The sequence below is a fragment of the Hevea brasiliensis genome, chromosome 7 (assembly GCF_030052815.1).
Source record: "Hevea brasiliensis isolate MT/VB/25A 57/8 chromosome 7, ASM3005281v1, whole genome shotgun sequence".
Taxonomy (NCBI): domain Eukaryota; kingdom Viridiplantae; phylum Streptophyta; class Magnoliopsida; order Malpighiales; family Euphorbiaceae; genus Hevea; species Hevea brasiliensis.
Genome location: NC_079499.1, coordinates 7,289,932 through 7,312,395, shown reverse-complemented (window position 1 = coordinate 7,312,395; position 22,464 = coordinate 7,289,932). Strand labels below are relative to the sequence as shown.

General features: G+C 33.0%; 5 protein-coding genes across 5 annotated transcripts; 3 read left to right on the top strand and 2 right to left on the bottom strand.

Annotated features, from left to right (window-relative positions):
* Positions 1-42: 42 nt before the first annotated feature.
* Positions 43-6,608, bottom strand: LOC110662280 (asparagine--tRNA ligase, cytoplasmic 2). The gene is made up of 8 exons (XM_021821211.2): positions 3,232-6,608; positions 2,916-3,152; positions 1,975-2,544; positions 1,397-1,576; positions 1,241-1,305; positions 1,006-1,135; positions 816-874; positions 43-442 (listed from the first exon to the last, which is right to left on the bottom strand). The coding sequence occupies exons 1-8, from the start codon at positions 3,718-3,720 to the stop codon at positions 259-261; spliced, it is 1,914 nt and encodes a 637-aa protein (XP_021676903.2). The 5' UTR covers positions 3,721-6,608; the 3' UTR covers positions 43-258.
* Positions 6,609-8,404: 1,796 nt separating this feature from the next.
* Positions 8,405-9,154, bottom strand: LOC110662334 (putative lipid-transfer protein DIR1). The gene has a single exon (XM_058149933.1). It carries the CDS (start codon positions 8,960-8,962, stop codon positions 8,651-8,653), a length of 312 nt encoding a protein of 103 aa, XP_058005916.1. The 5' UTR covers positions 8,963-9,154; the 3' UTR covers positions 8,405-8,650.
* A 1,655-nt stretch (positions 9,155-10,809) lies between these two features.
* Positions 10,810-11,594, top strand: LOC110662282 (uncharacterized). The gene is made up of 2 exons (XM_021821212.2): positions 10,810-10,954; positions 11,072-11,594. Exons 1-2 carry the CDS (start codon positions 10,940-10,942, stop codon positions 11,363-11,365), a joined length of 309 nt encoding a protein of 102 aa, XP_021676904.2. The 5' UTR covers positions 10,810-10,939; the 3' UTR covers positions 11,366-11,594.
* Positions 11,595-15,647: 4,053 nt separating this feature from the next.
* Positions 15,648-16,293, top strand: LOC110662266 (uncharacterized). Its single transcript, XM_021821197.2, has 2 exons — positions 15,648-15,814; positions 15,924-16,293. The coding sequence occupies exons 1-2, from the start codon at positions 15,800-15,802 to the stop codon at positions 16,218-16,220; spliced, it is 312 nt and encodes a 103-aa protein (XP_021676889.2). The 5' UTR covers positions 15,648-15,799; the 3' UTR covers positions 16,221-16,293.
* Positions 16,294-17,767: 1,474 nt separating this feature from the next.
* On the top strand, positions 17,768-19,912 carry LOC110662279 (uncharacterized). The gene is made up of 4 exons (XM_021821210.2): positions 17,768-18,136; positions 18,247-18,453; positions 19,073-19,267; positions 19,431-19,912. Exons 1-4 carry the CDS (start codon positions 18,131-18,133, stop codon positions 19,482-19,484), a joined length of 462 nt encoding a protein of 153 aa, XP_021676902.1. The 5' UTR covers positions 17,768-18,130; the 3' UTR covers positions 19,485-19,912.
* The last annotated feature ends 2,552 nt before the right edge of the window (positions 19,913-22,464 follow it).

Genomic DNA, 22,464 nt, shown 5'->3' with positions numbered 1-22,464 from the left:
CTTTTCTAGCATGCCAAAACTCAGTTTACTAAAGATAATAAATGCATAAAGTTGGAACAACTTTATTTCAACCAATATTTTCTCTGTATACATCAGGTGAACCTGCATTTAAAATAATGCTCTTGATCTAGCATGCACCTTTCTTGTATTTTGTGTCAGCATTTACATTTACATATTTACATGTATACAACTTTTTTTTTTTTGCCTTTTATGCATGATATTCCATTGTTGGAGGTATGATTCTTTCTTGCAGCCTGTTTAGTTGTCAACTTTGCCACTGCTTCTGGGGAAAGGAATCACATCTCTGACATCAGGAAGCCCAGTGGCAAAGAGAACCATAAGGTCAAACCCAAGAGTAAAACCAGAATGCTTGACTGTTCCATACCGGCGAAGATCTAAGTACCATTCATACTGCTCTTTGGGCAAGCCTAGTTCATTTATCCTGCAAACAAGTTTAGTAACAAAGTTTGGAAATTAGTTCTTATTTTGCTAAGAGATTATGTAATTGCTTATGATCATAATGTTGAATTGCCATTAATGTGAGCCATAAATGAAGTTTAGCTGAGATCAGACCCTGTTAGTAATTAAAGCGAGCCATAAGTGAAGTTCCGAAGAGATCAGACACTGTTAGGAATTGAACCATTGTCCACATTAATTATAATCTTGCTGCTTTTGTCAATTCAGAGTCAGTGTTCAAGTGACTGACCATAATCTCTCTTCCTCTTTTTTCTTTGTTTCTTTGTTCGTGGCTTGTAAAGCAATTAACCACTAAACATGATATCCAGTAGAAATCAGTAGAACTATTTACTTATTACCTTTCATTTAGCAAATCGAAGCGCTCTTCCTTTTGGCTACCTGTGATGAATTTTCCAACCTGAAAAAATGCCATCCAGTATTATAAAATTCTGTTATATTAGGATTTGGAAGGAGTGCAAAAGCCTCAATAAACATTAATGTTCTCTTTAAGGATTATGCACATCATTAGAGATTTTATTTTAATCTTACCGTGGGTGCAACCATATCAAATGCGGCAACTGTTTTTCCATCATCATTCAACCGTACATAGAATGGCTTGAATTCTTTTGGGAAGTTGTATACAATTACAGGCTTCTTATAGATTTCATCAACCAAATAACTGTCAATGCATAAACACAATATGAGTAGCCACATTCGAAAAACACCTCATTTCCAATCCTTACAGGAACTTTTATATGAATAAATAACAACAAAATATAAATACCTTAGATGTTGAGATGTTAATTCAGTGCCCCATTCAGGTTCAGTTTCAAATTTTCTATCAGCAACCTAGTTGTCAAAATGCAGTAACACCTTTATGAATATAACTTGCCAGAGGTAAACATGTTTGTTACTAATGTAAAAGAACAGGAAACTAAACCTTTTTCAAAACATTTACTGCTTCCATGTAGGTGATCCTTTCACATGAAGATGATATCATTGCTTCAAGAAGATTGGTTTTGTCAATGTGTCTCGAAACAAATTTCATGTCCGTTGAACAATTCTCCAAAACCCATTTGCAGAGGAACTTGAAATAGTCTTCTGCACAGTTCATGGCATCCTAGGAAACCCACAACATATAGAAATATTTATTTATTTATTTTTATAACACCTTCATATCTATTTCAGACATTTTTATTCATAATCTCTCAAGAGTGCTATAATCCATATGAAACATTGCAGAGGTTCCCAATGTAAATAGGATGCTATCACATTAATAGAAGTTGAGAAAAGTTATCAATCAGTTGGACATCATTCTATGCAAGTTGAAATGAGAATTCAGAAAAGATTTAGTGACTATAGACAAGCTAATTCCTATAATATACCTTGTGATGAACAAATTTTTATATAAAAAAACTATTATAAAAAATCATGTTTGTGACAGACCAAACTGGCCGAACCAGCATTAATGACTTTCAGCTCGTAATACCAGAAGGAACCAACCAGTGATTGTCATACCTCTAGTTCTGAAAAAGCCATTTCAGCCTCAACCATCCACATCTCTGCCGCCTGTTTTGTGGATAACCTTCTATCTGCTAAAAACCTGGGTCCAAATGAGTAGACATTTCCGAGGCCACATGCATAGCTTTCCAGATGGAGGACACCAGAAACTGTTAGATAAGTATGTTGAGAGAAGAAATCTTCAGGAATATTCGCAGCCTTCAAAGTTTCCAACCTAAGTTTTTCTTTTTCTTCTAATTGTGATGCCAATTGTTTTGTTTTGAGCAAATCCTGCTCTGCTGCGAGCAATGCCTCCCTGTCGCTGTCACTTCTCTGGAGTTGTTGAATTAGATTATTCTTCTCCTTTATGGCAGCCTTGACAACTTCAAGAGCTTCAGTATCACCAGTGATCTTTGGCTCCTCCTTTTTAACTTCTTTAGCAGAAAGGCTAGTAACCTGGAACTTTGCACTAAATCCTTCATCTGTGGTTGTTAAAATGGGCACTTCCACACTGAAAAACCCATTAACTTGGAAGAATGTGTGAGTTGCAAAAGTCGAGGCACTACGGATTCGCATAAAAGATGCCACCTGCATAATGTATAAAACATATCAATGAAGGAGTAATAGGATGATCAACTTTAGGCTGTCTTGGAAATCCCCAGGATTAAAATTGCATATATGTGATCCTCATGTGATTTATCTTGAATTACAAGTCAAATCAACTTGAAAAGGATCACTTGTTCATTCGATTTCCTGGAAACTTGGATTCCCATATATAATTGAAAATATTGCATTTCTCATCTCTTCAATGATGGGCAATATCACAAATCATTTCCAGACTTTTCTTTCCCCAAATTGCAATGCATAACAACAAGAAAGTATCTAAATTTCCCCCTAAACCTGGTATTATGAATTAAATTGCTTGTGGAGCATCAAGTAACAACACATGTACAACTTACCGTAGTTGTCCGAGGCCGAAGATGAGAATAGTCTCTCAAGGTCTCCAACGGCAATCGCTTCTTTGATAAAATATACTTATCATCTTCCACCGTTCCTAAATGAAGGATTTTATTTACTTTAAACTCAATGCTATGTTTTCCCTGCGCTGGTAACTGACTTAGGACACCTTCCGCTAATATACAAGTTCCAGTAGGCAGTGGTCGGATTGGGAAGTCATCAGAGAACTCTATCGTAACCTATGAAGCATTTAACGTAGAGCATTAACCATAGGATTTCAAAAGAAACAGAGATCTCCATGTATAAAATTTTTCATACCTGGAGACTGTCAACACAAGAACCATCGATAACAAGCAAGTTAAGAATTAGAGGAGGAGGTTTAGAGGTTGCAACTCGTTTAGAGGGCGCAGGCTGCAACTTTGCACGAGCTGGGTAATTGCCGCTACCATCGAAAATATTTGATGTTGAACTGAATATGGGCACTTGATTTTGAAGAATATCCATGCAGCCGACTTCTTTAAGCCCTGGACGCACAACAATCCCATCATTATCCTCGGACTGCAACTGTGGCGGAGGGTCTTTCCTTACCACCCTGGCAGACTTCACCCACCCACCAATCACCATTGTCTCACCCACCAATCCAACCCCTCCATCACTTCGTTCTATTATTGTTCTCAAGACCACCCGGTTCGAGTACTTGGATGGTGGAATCAGAGGAGTGGAGGGTTCTGTTTCAAGAGGGATTGTTTCGGGTTCTTCGGAGGGTTTATTGGACTTCTGAGATGCCAAAATTTCTTGGGATGCCATTTTTTGGTTGAAACAGAAGGAGAAGATAGAATTGAGACAAGAAAGGAGGAGAAAATTTGCAGGTTGTGGAGTTGGGAATTGATTGAATGATGAAGGGACGCGGGTGATATATAGAAGAAGAAGGATGCTTTGCTTTGGAAGTCATTCTTGAGGAAGGAAGAGGAGGGGAGTGAAGGAAAGGGATTGTTTCAGAGAGTTGACAACAAATATGAGAATTCAGAGAGAAAGGAAGGGAGAGAAGAGGTGTAGGCGGCAAGGTTTGGTATTCTTGAAGGCTGGGTATTCGCGGAAGTTTCAAACAGTATTGGAACCCAGAAGAGAGAGTCCTGTTGAATTGGGCTTGCATTCATGGGCTCAACAGAGGGGGACATTAATATAAGGAAGGATCAAAGTTAAAAATTCTTAAAGCAATTCCAACAAGCGTAATTTAAATTAATAAATAAAATCATCAATGGTATCGAACCTTATTTTAAATTTTTTTTCTCATTTTTTAATAAAAAAAAATTAAGAATTTGTTGATAGTTTTACTCAACTCAACTAAGCCTTTATCTCAAAAATTTGAGATCGGCTACATGAATTTGCTTTCATCACTCTACACGATTTTGGGTTAAATCCTCAGAAATGTGTAATGTTTCTAGGTCATGTTGTACTAATTTCTTCCAAGTCAATTTAGGTCTATCCCTTTCTTTCTTTCTATCCTCTAACCTAATGTGCTTTACTTGTCTAACTGGAGCCTCCGTATGTCTACACTTCACATGACCAAACCACCTCAATCTCCCTTCTCTCAACTTATCCTCAATTGGCACCACTCCTACCTTTTCTCTAATATTCTCATTATGGACTTTATCTAGTCTAGCATAGCCACTCATTCACTTTAACATTCTCATCTCTGCAACTCTTATCTTAGACGCATACGACTCCTTCAATGCCCAACACTCACTACCATATAACATAGCCGGTCGTATGGCTGTACAGTAAAATTTTCCTTTCAACTTATTGAGAATCTTGCGATCACATAAAACTCCCGTGGCCTGTCTCCACTTCAACCGTCTGGCTTTAATCCTATGACTAACATCCTCCTAACATCCCCTATTTACTTGAAGGACTGAGCCGAGATATTTAAAGTGATTACTTTGGGACAGTACCACTCAATCCAAACTAACTCCTTCCCTATCACTAGTTTGGCGTTCACTGAACTTACAATGCATGTATTCCGTCTTCGTTTTACTTAACTTAAAGCCCTTTAACTTTAGTGTATTAAATCTGTTGCTATGGCTATACCAGTGTATGTGATGGCTTGTTTTAAGTTTCCCATTCTCTTTGCCAACAAATTAATTGGATGATTTCTAATTTTTAGTGGATCAAACCAAATATGAAAGGTGTCAGCATTAGATCTCTTAGCGAAGTTTATGCATTGGCAAATCTCAAGGAGGGTTGGGTTTTAAGGATCTTGAATGTTTTAACCAAGTGATGTTGACAAAGCAAGGATAGAGGCTCCTTACCAACCCGAATGCTCTTCTCACAAGAGTACTCAAAGGAAAATACTTTCATGCTTCCTCCCTTTTGGATGCTCAAACAAGTAGTAGGCCTTTATGGGGATGGAGGAGTAACTGCTTATGCAAGGTCTTCGATGGCAAGTTCAAGATGGGAATTCTATTCTTTGCAAAGAGGGCAAGTGGATACCCAAATCTTTTCCTAATTAGTCAAAAGTAAAAGAGAATGCCAATCCTTTTATCAATTGAGTATCCCAACCCTTTGACAAGGTTAATTGTAAATGGGACACTGCAAAGCTTAAGTCTTCCAGGAATTAGAGATTGATAATATCATGGCTATTCCTACCAGTATGATTGATAGAGAAGATTGACTGTGTTGGCATTTCGCTCAAACTGGATTATATTAAATTCAATCCGGGTATCACCTAGCTCATCACACAAAAATGATGAATTCTTTTGCAGGTTTAGCTGGCCCAGGTCCAAATGCTCAAGCCAATTTAAGTACCTTTTGGAGGAACATTTGGAAGATTCCCTTTACAACCAAAGTTAAGTGTTTTCCTTTGGAGATTTCTTAAAGAAAAATTCCTACTTGAGCCTTGTTGAATTCCAAATTTCATGACATCCCATTAGATTGCCCTTTTTGCAATCATATAGAGACAACACACCACCTTTTCTTTGCCTACCTAAAATCCATCAAAGTTTGATCGATTGTTGGGTGGAGAATTGTTCTAATTTTCGGCATCAAGCCCCAATGCATAATCTTTGTTCTCTATTTGTGTTTATCTTTATGGCAAGTGTGGAAGAATAGAAACTGGCAAATCTTTAACGATAATGTGTTGCCTTTCCACCAAGTCCTTTCAGCCACAAATTCTCACTTTGAAGACTTTCGCTCGTCCTCGACAATACAACTCAATTTTAGAGGAAGTTTAACCCTGGTTGCACTAAGCTCAATTTTGATATGCAGCCACCAATTCGAAAAAGAATATGGGGTCAGTTGTGATGATAGCTTGGGATCATCTTGGTAATCTTATTGGTTGGTCTTGCAAGCGTGTAATTGGCATATCAGATCCTCTCATCCTAGAAGGAATGGCCTGTAGATAGCCATTATTCTTGCTCAGCACAAAGGATTTCAAAGCATCATTTTAGAAGGAGACTCTCAAATTGTGATCGGCAGTCTTAATGGTGTCACTGTTCCACAAGACATTTAGAGTATTATTCAGGACATTTCTCATTTTACCCATATTTTCGCTATATCTCTTTTTCAAATTGTTAAGAGAGATAGGAACAGGGTAGCTCACTTGTTAGCTTCTAAAGCTATGATGGATTAGTCTTCCATTATTAATCTTCTATCTCAGCATGACTTTGTATTATTTGCCTTACATTAAGGCTTCTTTGATATATCCACCTTTCAAAAAAAAAAAAAAATAATGGCACTAAATTGATAAACTATTTTCAAAGAGTTAAATTATGCATTAAAAATAGGGGTGTTTGTTTTCAGGTTTGGTGTAGTTTTGCTTAAGAATGGAAACTATAATCAAATCTTTGGTTCTTTAATTTTTAGGAACCCAAATCAAAGTTCAATTTTGATTCAATTGTAACTGATTTTGATTTGGTTTTGGTTCTAATTTTGAGTGAAAAAAGAAAATTCATATAGCTGATCCTAAATTTTTAGGATAAAAGTTTAGTTGAGTTGAGTTGAGTTGTGTTTTGATTTTATTTTGATTTTACATTTAGTTCCAATTTTAGTTTGAGTCTCAATTGTTACACTTAAAACTACAACATTCTTATATTTATTTTAAAATAATTAAAAAAATCTTAAATTTTTAATATTAAAACAATAATAAAAATAATAACACTAATATCAAATATATATATATATATATATATATATATATATATATATATATATATAAATTTATACTTTTATTTAATTTATAAAATACATATAAAAAAGTACATAAAAAATATGTAAAAAATCAATTCTCCGATTTGATTTTAACAATAAATATAAATATAGTCTGATTTTTATAATAATTATTATTTTTTAATTATGATACGTTGTTTAATTTAGTTTGAAACATCTTTAATAAGATAAGAATAGATAAATAAATAAATAAATAAATTATAGAAGAATAATTTATGATGAGATGAGTGCCTTGGAATCAGTTTACACAGACTCATCTTAATTTGTTCCATATTGTATAGAAGATCAATATATAAGAGGATATAAAGCGAAAGATGAAACAGGAGCATTCCCGATGCCTCTAAACAAAGGACACAGGATGAAATGCAGATTACAGAGTTTGGATCTTTTTATGAAAATTGTAATCTTTCATATTTATATTTATATATTTGAAGTAGTAAAAAAAAATCTTTGTTCTTTGCCTTTCGAGTAGAATACAGTTGAAGAGATATAAAGATGCTTCCACACAGAGACGGAGCCAGGGGTGAGAAGGGGGGGCGTTGGAGCCTTCAAAATTTTGAAAATTTTTTAGGTTTTAATGGTAATTTTTAAAAGTTTTTTTATTTTTATATTAAATTTTATTTTAATAATTTTAAAAATTTTAAGTAGATTTAATAATAATTTTATATAAATTTTATTTTATAATTATTAAATAATTGTTATAATTAATTATTTAATTTTTTAATTAATATTAAAATAAATAATTTATTAATAAATTACATATTTTAATAGAACCCTCAATAGAACCCTCTGAATTAAAATTTAATCGGTTCAGTTCGATTTTAAAATTCAATTGGTTTGGTTCGATTTATAATTTTAATAATTTCGATTAATCGGTTCGGTTCAGTTATTTTCATAAAAAATAAAAAAATCGAACCGAACCGAACTGAAATTATTAATATATAGGAAATAAAAGAAAATCGAATCAAATCGAATCGAACTGAATCGAACTGAAATCAAAGAAAATCGAACTGAACCTTAAGATTTTTGAGTTTTTGATTTCTAATTTTTTTTTGTTTTTATGTTTTATTATTTAGATTTAATGTTAAAAATATGAAATTTTATAAATTTCAATTTGATCGATTTAAAATCAAACCGAACTGATATTTATTGATTCAATTCAATTCGATTTTCTCTTATTAATCAATTTGATTCATTTTTAAAATTTTTAATTTTATCAATTTAATTTGATTCGAAATTGAACTAACCCTTTGCACACTTTTGACGATTTCAAAAATCGATATCTTCTCCTCCTTTCTTTTAAAAAAGAAAATAAAAAAAAGCTCTTTTTCCGAGGGTATCTTCGACGTTGGACCTTAAATGGCTTTTTACTTATAGGCTTTAAAAACACAGACAGTAGTTGCCTCCCTATCGGTCTACAAGAGTAAAGCCTATAGTCATTGGGCTTTTCTAATCTTAGACCTAGTGGCCCAGTGAATTATGAATGGAAAAATGAATCGTTACAAAACTTACCTTAGCAATCAGCGGGAGTGGTTAGGTTGCACTTGGCAGGCAAACCTAATGCAAGATCAGGATCAATCCCAAGAGAAGGCAACATCCAGGAATTCCTATATGAACACAGACACGTCAAGTTGGCACCTGTAAGCGCCTTGCAACATTCTTCCGATGGTGGATCTACCGGATTTGGCTGCGTCGCTGATGGCTTGCATGCCAATAGACCATCGTCACTCATGTCACACAAACTCAACGACCTTGTGCCTTCAAAAATGGCAGCCGTCACCAGCACCATTACCACCACCAATTTCCCCGCAGCTTTCTCCATCATCGGTTGTTTCTTGTATTTAGCGTTCTCGTAGTACTGGTGGCGATGAAGCTGTCTATTGTTATATGTAGAGCGAAGGTCAAGATAAGAACCACATGTTAGGGACCCGTGAAGGAGAATTGGGAGGATTGAGGTTCACGAGCCCATTGCTTTCCAATGGGCGGCCACCCCTGAGGTGGATTGTTGTCTGGTTGGTTCGAAGAGAATAATGTTTCTTGTCTTCTAGCTAGTAGGGGGAAATTAAAATAGGATTAATGAATTTTTATTTTTTATATTTACAATATATTTTCCAACAAGCCTCATCTACTGAAATTGCGAGGAGAAACCCATCATCCTCTGGAGCTGCAAGGGAGAAACAAGTAGTCCAAAACCCAGAATATGGTCTATGGAGGCCAAATTACTGAAACTCTCTCAGAAGGGGTATTGAGTCTAGCTTCTGGTTTTCACACTTCGAGTGAGTAAGGTGTGTAACACTTTAATAGATTCCTTTGCTAAAGATTCATGGTATTCTATTTTATTTAAAATTTTGAAAATTATTGGAGGTAAGACTTCAAAACTTTGGAAGAGTATATATTCTATAATTCATCAATCCTCCTTGCTATAATGCAAAAACTAATATGAACATGTCTAGACGTAATAAAAAAATCTCTCCATGAACACTCTCTAATCGCGGTCGAAATATTACAGAAAACTTTTTTATTTTATTTAATTTTTTTCTTTATTTTTGAACACATTAAATACTGAATTATATTTTATTATGTTTAATCAACCTAGTTAGGTTAGGTTTAGATTAGCTTCTGATTAGAATATTTAACGGAATCTAGCTAAAGAGAATTTGAGTGGTGTAAAGTTAAAATTTGAAGTTAAGAGACAATTAAATCAAATAAAAATTGCAGAATTCCTAAAGGAAAAACCCAAATAAAATTAAGCATCAGGAAGCCATTATCTCAAGGATTTGGTTATTAGAAGCAATGGTACCATGGCAGCAATTTGCTAGCATATAAATATAGTACCAGTTACAGAAATCATAAAAGTAAAACTAATGAAGAGCCGAATCCAAAATTATGCCGTTGATTGAGAAGATCATGTGGAAAAGAAACCCTTGGCCGTACCTTTCCACAACATAGGGAACCCCATACACCATATTCTATGAAAATGAATTACTTTCAAAATTAAAGCACCAGAAGAAATCGATCACTTCATCAAAGAACCTTAATAAGTGAGCTATTGCCATTAAAGCACCGCCACCATCTCTTCCTTTGCATCTTTTCAACTCATCAGGACCCACTTAGTTCCTCTACCTTTGCAACTTGATTTGATCCCTCCACTAGATTTAAGACAAGTGGACTAGAATTGGTTCCACAAGTGACTAAAGTATGCTCAATCATGCAGGATTTAGCATGAATTACCGTTTGCTTTCCTTTCTTCTTTATTCCCTTTCTCCCTTATCTTTCTTTCCATTCATTTTAATCTTGCTAAGTTTTCAACAAAGATTTTGGTTTTCTTGCATTCCAATGTAATTATTCTACTTAAATTATATTATCATAATAAATAAATTAACAACTATCATTAAATTACTGAATTTATCATCAAAACTGTTAATTCTCAAGTTTGAATCTCAATCGAATTAAAATATTAAAAATTATTTTTTTGAAATAAGTTATATTCCTTATTAGATAGATATACTGAGCCCAGCTCATAAATTAAATTTTCATCCAATCAAAAGAAAGGCAAATTGGCAATGAATTTATGTATACAATAATTGATCCCTTCCACTTTTGTGAGTAGCAAGTTTTGTTTACACAATGCAGGGAGCATATTCAAATTAAGCATAGCGTTTGCATTATAAATAGGCCTCAACTCCCATTCAAATTAACCTCACTTGATCCATTGCTGTCTCGAAGCTAACCCCTTCTAAACTATAATCACCTCCCTTTTCGTTACCCTAATCTTCTCTCTTTGCCCAGATCAGCTCTCTCCATGGCCTCCGTCCAGGTCATGTGTTTTATTTTATTTTATTTTTTTCCTAGAACTTGTATACATGCATATTCTTTAAATACAGCTTATACTTTTCTCCCCGGAATTATGTAACAGTAGTAATTGATATTTCAGGCTGACACACCCGTCCAAGAGGTGAGCGGCGAGCAAGCTGAAAAATCAACACAGGAGACTCCCGTTCTTGAAGAAAAGCCAGCCACCAGCGAAGAAGCTGAAGTAGTAGTGCACGACGGGGAAGACGATGAAGATGAAGAAGAAGAAGAGCATGAAAAAACCATTGAAGAGGAAACTCAGAATAAAGTGAAAGATGAAGAAAATGCAGGGTCACCAATTATTGGTGAGGCTGAACCAGCTGCTTCTTTTGATGATGAAGCAGAAGCTGAAGTTGAAGAAGGTGACTTGATTTAAGAGATTACTGCCTCCTCTCTTATTAATCAACAAATTAATTAAGGTTGTTACGGCTTTTTGTGTGGTTTTAATTTCTAGCAAAAATAATATGAAATATATTATTATAAATTAATTATATAATGTTGGCTTGGCTCGTTGAGGCTAGCTTTATATATGCCTTGTCTTAATTAATTTGTTTTGTATTTGTATGGTTGCTTAATAGAAAGTTGGTGCCCTTGTTACCCGTGGATTTCCTTAGAAGTATGAACTTTCGGTATTTCTTTTCTCTTTATTTGTCTTATTAATATATTTTATTTACGCTAATAATCAGTTGCCTATTTCTTGTTTTATTTTATTTGATTTATCAATTAAACTCTAATTCAAATTTATATTTATTATCTCTCAATTCTAAAAAAATTATATATTGGACTCATCAACTTCTAATCTAAACTTAAAATTTTACGAGTCATGCATGGCAAATTGTCCAATAAAAATTGTTTAAAAATGTAAGATCTATTAACATATTTTTCTTTTATTAAGATAAATCTTTTTTATTAATATTAAACTCTAAAAAGTTAGATTTAGAAAATTTTTTTCTTCGATAGATAAAACACACTGATTAGTGATAAAAATGAATCGTAGTTAAAATGATGGTAATTTTAATAGAATATTTGCTACACCTCCAATCTCTCCAATTTCCATGCGACTATCTGCTACACCTCTAATCTTTGGTGGCCGACGTCTCCTGCAGTATTCTCACTTCTTAATGCCGATTCAACCTTAGGTTCATTTGTCTCTTGACTTCTTCATCGTTTTTTCTCATGGGTCTCTCATGGCGGTTTTATAATTTGTTTACTTTGTAGTTTTTTGATTTCTCGTTAAAATTTTAGTTTATGCTATTGTTGATTCAATCGAGGATTTGAAGATTTTAAATTTTGATTGTGTTAATACTTTGTGAGGATTCTGTTAAAATTTGTGGAAATCTTGTGTTTGTTGTTGGGTGGTATTTGGTGTGTGAATTGGATTGGGGATACTGCTCTGCTGGTGGACTATTGACAAAAGTGAAAAACAGTATCGATTTTTTTTTATTTTTGTCATTTTGTTCAAACCAACAAACCGAACCGATTAGCATTTCATGTAAAATCAAATTTTCAATTTTTTTTTAATTTTGATTCAATTCAAAATCAAATCAAACCGATCGAATGCTCTTCCCTAAATAAAGATATATATATATATATCCTCAAAATTACATAGTTTAGTACGTTCGGTTCGATTTAATTATTTTTAATTTTTAATAAAAATAACTAAACTGAATCGATTGTTTAAAATTATCAAAATTTCTAAATAGAATCAAACTAATTGAAGTTAACAATTAAATCAATAAATTCGATACAATTTTTCAAATCAGATAAAAAACTGTTGAGTTTAAGAAAGAGTCGGCATTAATATATATTATTAAATAAATAAATAAATAAGCTGTGCAACTCGTGGCCAAAAAACTAATAAGCTATAAACTTAAACCACAAGGAATGACAGACACAATTGCTAGCTATCATACTACGATATGGACATAAATTAATAATCTAATAATTCACCTAACTCATGCGATGGAAATTAAGAATATAGAATTTATGATCACCTTTCAAACATTGCACGCTAAGACAATTAAGAAAAAATAAAATAAAATAAAATCTTCACTGGTGCTTTTTTTTTTTTTATTAATTTTATAATAAGAACAACGAGACAATTGTTGGGGTTTGTGTGATTATTATTTAATGGATATAAAATTTGATTAGCTATTATTTTTTTATTAATTGCTGAAAGAATAAAACTCTAATTATTAATGGTGATTCTTAATAAGAACAATTAATAGCCCGAAACAATTTTTTTTTTAATTATTTTTTGCAATTATTTTGATACCAAACATATATAATAAGTATTGACAAATTATTAAATAGACTTAATATATTAAAAAATAATGTATATATTATTCATAAAAAGTTAATTATTTTTTAAATTTAAAAATATAAAATTTATAATTCTATAAATGAGGATGTATATACATTAAAAATATCAGAATAACAATTTTTTTAATTATTATTTGTGCTGACTAGTTTTTTTTTTTTTTAATTTGTTTTCAAGGGTAAATTTAAAAAAAAAATTATTGTATAATTTTATATATTTTTTAAATAAACGTGAACTTTTTCAATAAAAAAGTACCTTATTTTTATTGTGCTGACAAATGCAAGGAATTACATGGATTTTTTTTAATTTTTCTTTATTTTTATTCGGTTATTTTTCTCTCCAGTACAAAAAGAATCCTTTTTTATATTTTAATTTCTTAATTATACCTTTTCAAAAAAAAAAAAAAACTCTAAGTTTTGTGCACGAACCCAATCAGACCCATTATGAATCTGATCAATTTTTTCGAATCTCTCCTTGACTCGAATTTACATGGAAGACCTTGTCCATAATAATATATTATTATTTTTTATTAAAAATAATTTATTTTCATATTTTTATATATTTAATATGATAATATTAGAAAAAAATATAAATATATTATTAAAATAATATTTAAATTTAATTTTTTAATTATATTTTATTTTTTAATAAATAAAATTATATTGTATACTAATAAGTTAAAATAAAAAAATAAAAATAAAACTTACTGTAGAAAATTTGTTTTGCCTCACTCTGAAGTCCTTGCCCAGAACTCCTGTGAGTCAAGAATGGACGGAGCCATCTCTACCCTTAGCCCCCCACATTGTTATTTCCAAACGAGGGGAGCATATTAAATGTTGACCCAATGAGCTCAAAAGAGCATAGATTTTGATGATAACAAAACTCAATTAGAATCAAACTAATATTGTGTTAAGTGTTGTGCTTCTCAAAAAATAAAGAAAAAGACCCAAGAAATTCATGATGAATTCATGCTTTTAAAGAAAGGATGACATTTTAAGATAACACAGGATGAATCAAAGGAGATAAAGGAAGAAAATGTTACATTTCAAAGCTGCATTGAAGATCAAATTTGAAGGTACATGTAGTATAGAAGTTAGTTTTAAGTTTTAGGATTGCTTGTGAAAAGAATTGAGGAGTAGAAGCTAATAATACTTATTTTTAATCCCTCAATTATTTTCTTTTAAATATCATCAATGGCCTAAAAGCATTTGATTATAATTTGGTGTAAAGTTTTAAAGTTTTCAAAGTTACGTAGAAAAGTTTTCCTGGTTTGCTACTTATTTTGGTATGCTAACTGGTTTGCTATTTTTTCTGGTATGCTAACTGTCTCAACTCTGTAGAATATCGCAGAAAAAGACAAAATAACGGCTATTTTCTTGAAATTTGAAATTTTAACATTCTAATGAGTTCTTAAACGGTCAGAAATGATCCAAAGCTATAAATACACTTACTCTTGGCCATTTTACACTCAATGAAAGTCTTTTTACTGTTCCTAACCTTTTAAGATCATTAAAGCTTTCATTCAAAGTGCTCAAATTATTTTTATTGCTCATCATTGGCTTATCTACTCATATCTTCTTTATAGATTTTGTTGTATTAAGTGAGATTGAGTTTTAAACACTTTTTTATCATGTATGAGAGGTCATTCAAGCACCTATTGAAGCTTAATTGTGAAAAGTGTTTGAGATAACACTTGATAGAAGTGTGAAGTTATTTGTAAAAGCTTTGGTGAGAAGATTTGTAAAGAGTTTTTGTCTCTTGCCTTTAAAAGAGAAGATTAGTGGAGTAAAGATGCAAAGTGAGATCATTGAGAGAGTGAATATAGGCTAGTTGAGCCGAATCACTATAAAAATTCAATGTTCAATTTTCTCAACCTTTACTCTTTACATTTATGCATTTTAATTTTCTGATTGAAGTGTTTTTGCTAAGATAAAAATTGATATTGTTTACTGTTAACTCTGCTGCAAACTGAGATAATTGATTTACCGTTGAATTTGCTGATATCTGAAATAATTTGCTTATTATTATATTTGCTGTCAACTAATATATTCAGTTTATTGCTCTATTTGCTGTGTTGTAATTTTATTCAGATTACTGAAATTCTTACTGAATGCCAATATATTCTGTTAGATCAGTATACTTAATGCTTATGAGCTAACTTTGTATCAACTTATCATTGAGCAGTATTGCACATATTTCACAGTAGAAAATTAGGTTGAACTAATTTGTAATTTTTTTAAGATTTTGAGAGATAACCGAAAAATTATTTTTAAAGTCTCATTCACCTCCTTTTTGGACATATTTTGGGACATCATTCAAATTAAGCATGCGCTTTGCATTATAAATAGGCATCAACACCCTTTCAAATTAACCTCACTTGATCACATTGCTGTCTCAGAAGCTAACCACTTCAATTTCTTCCCCTTCTAAACTATAATCACCTCCCTTTTCCTTCCCCTAATCTTTTCTCTTTCCCCAGATCAGCTTTCCATGGCCTCAGTACAGGTGCTGCCTTTTCTTTTTTCCCTGTAACTTCCACACATATAATTATTTAAATATAGTCTATATATATTTTTTCCCTGGAAATATGTAACAGTGGTAATTTATATCTCAGGCTGATACACCCGTCCAAGAGGTAAGCAACGAGCAAGCTGAAAAATCAACACAGGAGACTCCCGTTCTTGAAGAAAAGCCAGCCACCAGCGAAGAAGCTGAAGTAGTAGTGCACGAGGAAGACGATGAAGAGGAAGAGGAAGAAGAAGAAAAGCATGAAAACACCCATGAAGAGGAAACGCAAAATGAAGTGAAAGATGAAAAAAATGCAGGGTCACCAATTATTGGTGAGGCTGAACCACCTGCTTCTTTTGATGGTGAAGAAGAAGCTGAAGTTGAAGAAGGTGATTTGATTTAAGAGGGCACTGACACCTTTCTTACCAAAATCATTAAGGCATGTTAAAGTTTTTTGTGTGGTTTTAATTTCTATGAAATATTTCATTATAAATTAATTATATAAAGTTGGCTTGGCCCATTAAGGCTAGCTTTATGTATGCCTTGTCAGAAGTCATTCGTGGCAATTGTCCTTAAAATTCACCTAAAAATTGCTTAAAAATGTAAGATCTATTAACATATTTTTCTTTAATAAAGATAAATTTTTTCATTAATTAAACTCTAAAAAATTAGAGTTGGAATTCATAATCTCATAATTTAATAATTTAATAAACCATTTAAATATAATTAATTAATTAATGGCTAGATTTTTCAATATAAAAATCTAGCAAACTGGCTAGACATATGGGTGATGTTCATACATTTGTTTTTTTCAAACAATGGCCCAACTGGGACATATATTTGGAACTTTGGGTCATAACTGAGCTCTACAATTACATCCAGTTCTGCATATGGGTGTTGGCAAGTAGGCCTGAAAGCTGGAGTGCTGGACTGGGCAATGTTCTTAGTCATAGTGGACTCTTTCTGTGTGGTTTGGTTAAGCCCATTATATGAATTTAATTGGGCCAAGAGGGCTCTTTTATGGATGAAAAGTGAAAACAATGATTTCTCGGTAAGAAATTCCTACCAGTGAAAACTACTATTTCTGATTTTCATTTGAAAATACAAGGCAACGAAAAAGTTATATAAGATTATGTAAACGACAAAATAACAAGAATAAAGAAGAAGCTAACGTTTGGTCATGGCATTATTACAGCAGATGTAAGAGGGCCCTTGTTCAATCTCTCCTTTTTCTTTCTTTCAATTCAATTTTTCATTCCCTTGGCTCTGGTTTTGAGGCTTTGGTAACCTGTGAGTAACAGAATGGGCTAGAATCTCCATGAAAATGAAAAATTCTAAATACCCATTTGGATAAATTAAACAGAATGACCATCGGCACCATAATCATGAATTCAAGGTCCAAGAAATTATAATTTTTTAGTATTAATTTGTGCCTTCTCTGCACATGTCATAGCCTGTCAAGAAGTACACGCCTATTAAATTAAGCAATTCTTTTCACCGGGCTGCTGCCTCTTCCCTGCCAGAGCTTGGCCTTGAACCTGATGCCCCGAGCCTGAGAAGAGGTGCTGGGGCGTTGACCTGATCCCTGAATTCACTAGTCATTAGGCAATTAATTTTAGTTTTACCTTTTAGAAAAGACCTATATAACCTAAGCCAATACCTATTGGCTTTAGGTACTGCACAAGCTCAAAGCACCAGGCTCCCTCTGGGTACGCGTGTGGGGTTAAAAAGAAAAAGAAAACCAAGCTAACCCAATTTCCTAATGTGGGTTCTAATTTAATTTATTGCTTGGAGAAGACGAGTGGAGAACCACAAGAAAGAGGAAACCCAACTACCCTTTGATATTAATCATGCATTGGAATATACATCTGATCAGAGACAAACCGGGTAAAGCAAAAAACCCTGATGCAAGTTAAAGAATAAAAGGATAGAATATAAAAAGAAGCCACAAAAGAAAAGGAGAAGAGAAAAAGTAACATTTCCTTGTAAACCAATACCCCTTTCTTTCTTTCTCTCTCCCTTATACATTCCTTGCCACTTTGTCTATCTGTCTGTTACTGTGAAACTTCGTTATCTGAGTAGTTTTCTTTTTACCCTCACAAGTTTAATTGCTTTGGATCCATTCCCATACGGCATAGGCATACCCCCTCCCTTTTCTTTTATATATATTTGGTTTTTGTGCCCACGCTTAGCTGCTCCAAGAAAGAAACGAAAGAAAGATATTGCATTTTAAAAACCCTTTCAAGTAGTCCACCTGCAAGACTTCTCTACCACTTGACTCTTCTCATCAACTCTTCTGCTGCTTCAATCCTTATGGAAGTAAGCCTATTTCCTTCTCTTTTTTATTTTTCCTTTCTTATAGAGATGCGTGTATGCCATGCCAGACCGATTTTATTATGCTTGTTAATTTCTGGGTTTACATTGTGCAGGAATATTATTATTCGAGGAACCATGTACCAGCCTTTGGAAGCTGGGACTGGAATAATGACCTCCCTTTCACTCAGTGCTTTGAATCTGCTAGACAAGCTGGGTTGCTTCGTTACAGTTATTCTGAAGATCGGGATTTATATGTTGCTGGTGATTTGTATGAAAATGATGTGGTCACACCGGCCATGATTGTCGTTCCTCGCCGAAGGGTACGTAATTTAAGCTTGCTGGCTTTTTTTTTTCCTCCCTTGGCTTACTCTGTTATCAAATGCTCTTCCCGTTGTTGTGTTCTTGAAAATTTTCTTAATTAGTTCATGTCCATGCACACGATGATTCATGAAAAATAGCAGCCAGCAGCGTAAAACACAAACCAAAAAAGAAGACAAGAAAAAGAAAAGGAAAAGGAAAAAGAAAAAACTGAAGGGTTCATGAAAAGAAATTAACAAGCAAAGGAAATGCTTTAGAATTCTTGTAATTATGGGGAATTGAAAAACAAGCAAGAAAAGAGTCTTCTAGGAATGCTTTCTTAGTGGTCGCATATTATTTAGGAAATATTATAGAAGTATAGCTTATATCAAGGAGGGGACCAAGGCAAATTTTCCACTTTCACATAAGATGGTTCGTGATGATGGATGTGTAGGGGGGAAATTTTCCCCAAAAGTCCACTCTACTTTCACTGCATTATAATGAATTATGATGGTGTTTGTTGCTGGAGTTAATGGTGGCGGTGATGATGGAAGCATATGATATATGTTAAATGTAATTATGGATTTGAAAATGGGATGATGATTAAGCTTGGAAATTGTTGTCTATAATTGATGATTGCAGGGAAAAGTACGTCAACCCCGTGTCAAAGAAGAGAAAAGGAAGCAGCAAAGTTGGGTGGTTGGTGACGTGAAAGAACCACCGAGCCCCACTGCTGCTCCTCCTTCTAATCCTATAATGACCAGGCCAACACCTAAGCCTGTTGATGAAGACTTATACAAAATCCCACCAGAGCTCCTTTATGCAAAGCCCAAAAAGGCATGCACCCCATTTTAATCTCTTTCTATCTTCTTTTAATTCAATTATTATCATCACCCTCCATAATTTCATCTTATCTAGCTTTAATTTCTGTCATGCTTGATTATGCATCTTTTTGACTTTGCACTAAACTTTGCTTCTTTCTTTGTTGTTAATTGTGCAGAAGAGAGGTTTGGGCTTCTTTTCAAGCTGCTTGCTGCCAACTTGTGTATTGTGAAGCTTGTAGGAGAAGTACATACATTTGGGAATGAGAAGAATATTATACATAATTGAAAAACTATAAGTGTTTTTATGCACTTAAAGGTTTTCCACGAGATTATTATTGTAGAGGAATATTGCGAGCTACTGCTATTATCTATTTGAAGGTTGTTATTTCAATTTCCTTTTCTTTTGCCAGACAAGGCCTCCTTTGTCTCAAATGCCTTACTTTTGGTTGGGTAAATTACTTTTTGAGAAGTGAAGAAATTGAGAGTCTCTAACTTCTTAGACAACTTGAAGTTCTTGCTTATGACACTTCAAGTGGATAAGGAGGAGATTAGAAATGAAGGCATGTTAAAAAAAAGAGATGGGTGCTTAGCTTTCTTTTTTGTTTTGTTCTTTTTTATTGATGTGGAGCAATGTATATTCCCTTCTATTGAGTACTAACTTTGCAGATCGTCTCCTCCTTCTTCTTTAGTCAACAGACATCATGAAAACCAAAAGCTTTAGAGATAAAATTGGATCTCTCATACTTTGGTACCATTTTAATTAAAGGACTGACTGATTGAGACATATTGATATTGTAATGTAAGATCACGTGATTCCCTTTATTTTTGCATACCACTTTTCTATGCTCTTAATTTCTTGCTTCAAATTTTGAAATTTTGATAAAAAAAAGTTTTTGACAAGAAATTATATAATAAAGTAATTATACCGTCTCAGTACATCATATGAAATTGACAGAATAATAAAAAATAGATAAATATATAAATATTGGTTTTATTTGATAATAAATTTATAAAACAACATTTAGTGTTTTAATTATAATTAAAATATTATCTTTTCTGTTTATAATATTTGATTATATAATATTTATAGTAATATTTAATAATTAAATAAATAATTTATGAAAAATTATTAATTTTTATAAATTGAGAGAGCATTTTGATTAAAATTAATAAGATAATATTACTATTTTTACATTCAATAATTATTTTTACCGAATACTTCTACTTTAAATCATTGTATAAACAGTTAATTACTAACAGCTAATAGCCAATAAAATAGTTAACAGCTACAAAAGTAATTAATAACTATTAGAATAGTTAATATTATCAAATAGAGTTATAATTATTAAAATTTAAAAAGACAAAACTACGATGATTATAATTTTTTGAGACTCACTGCATATATGTATAATTCAATACATAAAAGAATTTTATATGTATCAATTATTTTTTAACCTATTATACAGAAACAATCACAAGCCACAATTACAATTTATCATAGAAAAATTTAAGCACATATAATTTTTTTTTTATAATTTTATATACAAAATTAATATTTTTAATTTATTTCAACATTATAATATAAATTTTTAATGGGGCAGAGCTCTCTCGGCAACAACGAGTCTGTTAGCATAATTATAGCAATTAGCATAATTATAGCAATTAGCATAATTACAGCAATCAGCATGATTATAGGAGATTTGTGTAACATAATTACAGCAATCAGCATGATTATAGGAGATTTGTGTAGCATAATTATAGCAATTATTATGTTAGCATAATTATAGCAATTAGCATAATTATGCTAATTGCTATAATTATGCTAACACCCCCCCTCAAACTCAAGGTGGTAACACAGGTGCCAACTTGAGTTTGCTTAAGAGATCCTGAAAGCGAGCGGGAGGATGCATTTGGTGAATATATCGGTTTGGAGGAGACATGAATCAAATTGGGCAGCGAAGAGTAGTGCTAGGAGCGTGTATTGGATCAACAAGTGCAGATTCGGTAGAACTACGAAGAGTAGTGCAAGCGGATCAACAATCGTGCGATTCTAGAACTACGAAGAGTAGTGCTAGGAGCGATCAACAATCGTGCAGATTCAACAGATGCAGTTAAACTAGACGGGTAGAACGACGATGAGTAGTGCTAGGAGCAGATGCAAGCGCAGGATCAACAATCGTGCAGATTCAACAGCGATTAAGCCGGGCCGGGTAGAACGACGAAGAGTCGTGCTAAGAGGATCAATACCTAGTGCGATTCAACAGAGGCGTGTAGTTGGACTAATATTGAGCACATCACAATCACTGGATCAGATTTGGAAACGCTCTTTGGTATAATAACAGAAATAAAAGAATGAACCAGAACATATTGTAGAGAGAGAGGAGAGACCCCAGAAACTATAAATAAAAGCTTTACGGCTCTGATACCATGTTAGAAGAAAGAATACAAGTAATGAAGAAAATGATTGTGTATTTGTGTCTTTGCATTCCTTATTTACAGAGATATTACATCTATTTATACATGAGAATATGAGCTAATTTAGACAAGAATAATAATTGCTATAATTATGCTATAAATCTCCTATAATCATATTAATTATTGTAATTATGCTAATTGCTATAATTATGCTAACAGAGTCACTTTAATGGCTAAGTCGATACACACGACCCCAAAGATAAACCCCCTCATAGAAGCAACAAAAGTTTTGAACTGCAACAAAGAACAGTGGACAACTACACCTGACCAAGAAAGCAACACACATCATAAGCTCAGCCCTCCTGCATGCATGGAGATGAGCACAAACTCAGCAAAAGGAAAAAAGCATATTGAAAAGAAACTCTCACTGAAGCCCAGTTTGCCCATAACAACTCAAAATAAAATTGTTTATTTACACCCACCCAATAATGAAAAGAGTTGATCCACAGCCGGGGAGGGAGAGAAGCTCCCCTTGTCCGATTGGGGCAGGAGAAGCTGGCAGTAAGAACACCCGAAGCACAAAGAACAAAAGTGAAAAAGAGAGTTTTCTACTTCTAAAAACTAGAGAGACCTAAGTGACTCAGTGATCATAACCAAAGATTAATATTGACAATGCAAAAATTTTAAACGTGCATTAATATTAATATTTTTATCCTATGATTTAGGATAATTATTTTTTTATAATGAAATATCAATATAATTTAGTTTTATAATAGAATTTAGGATGGAAATTTT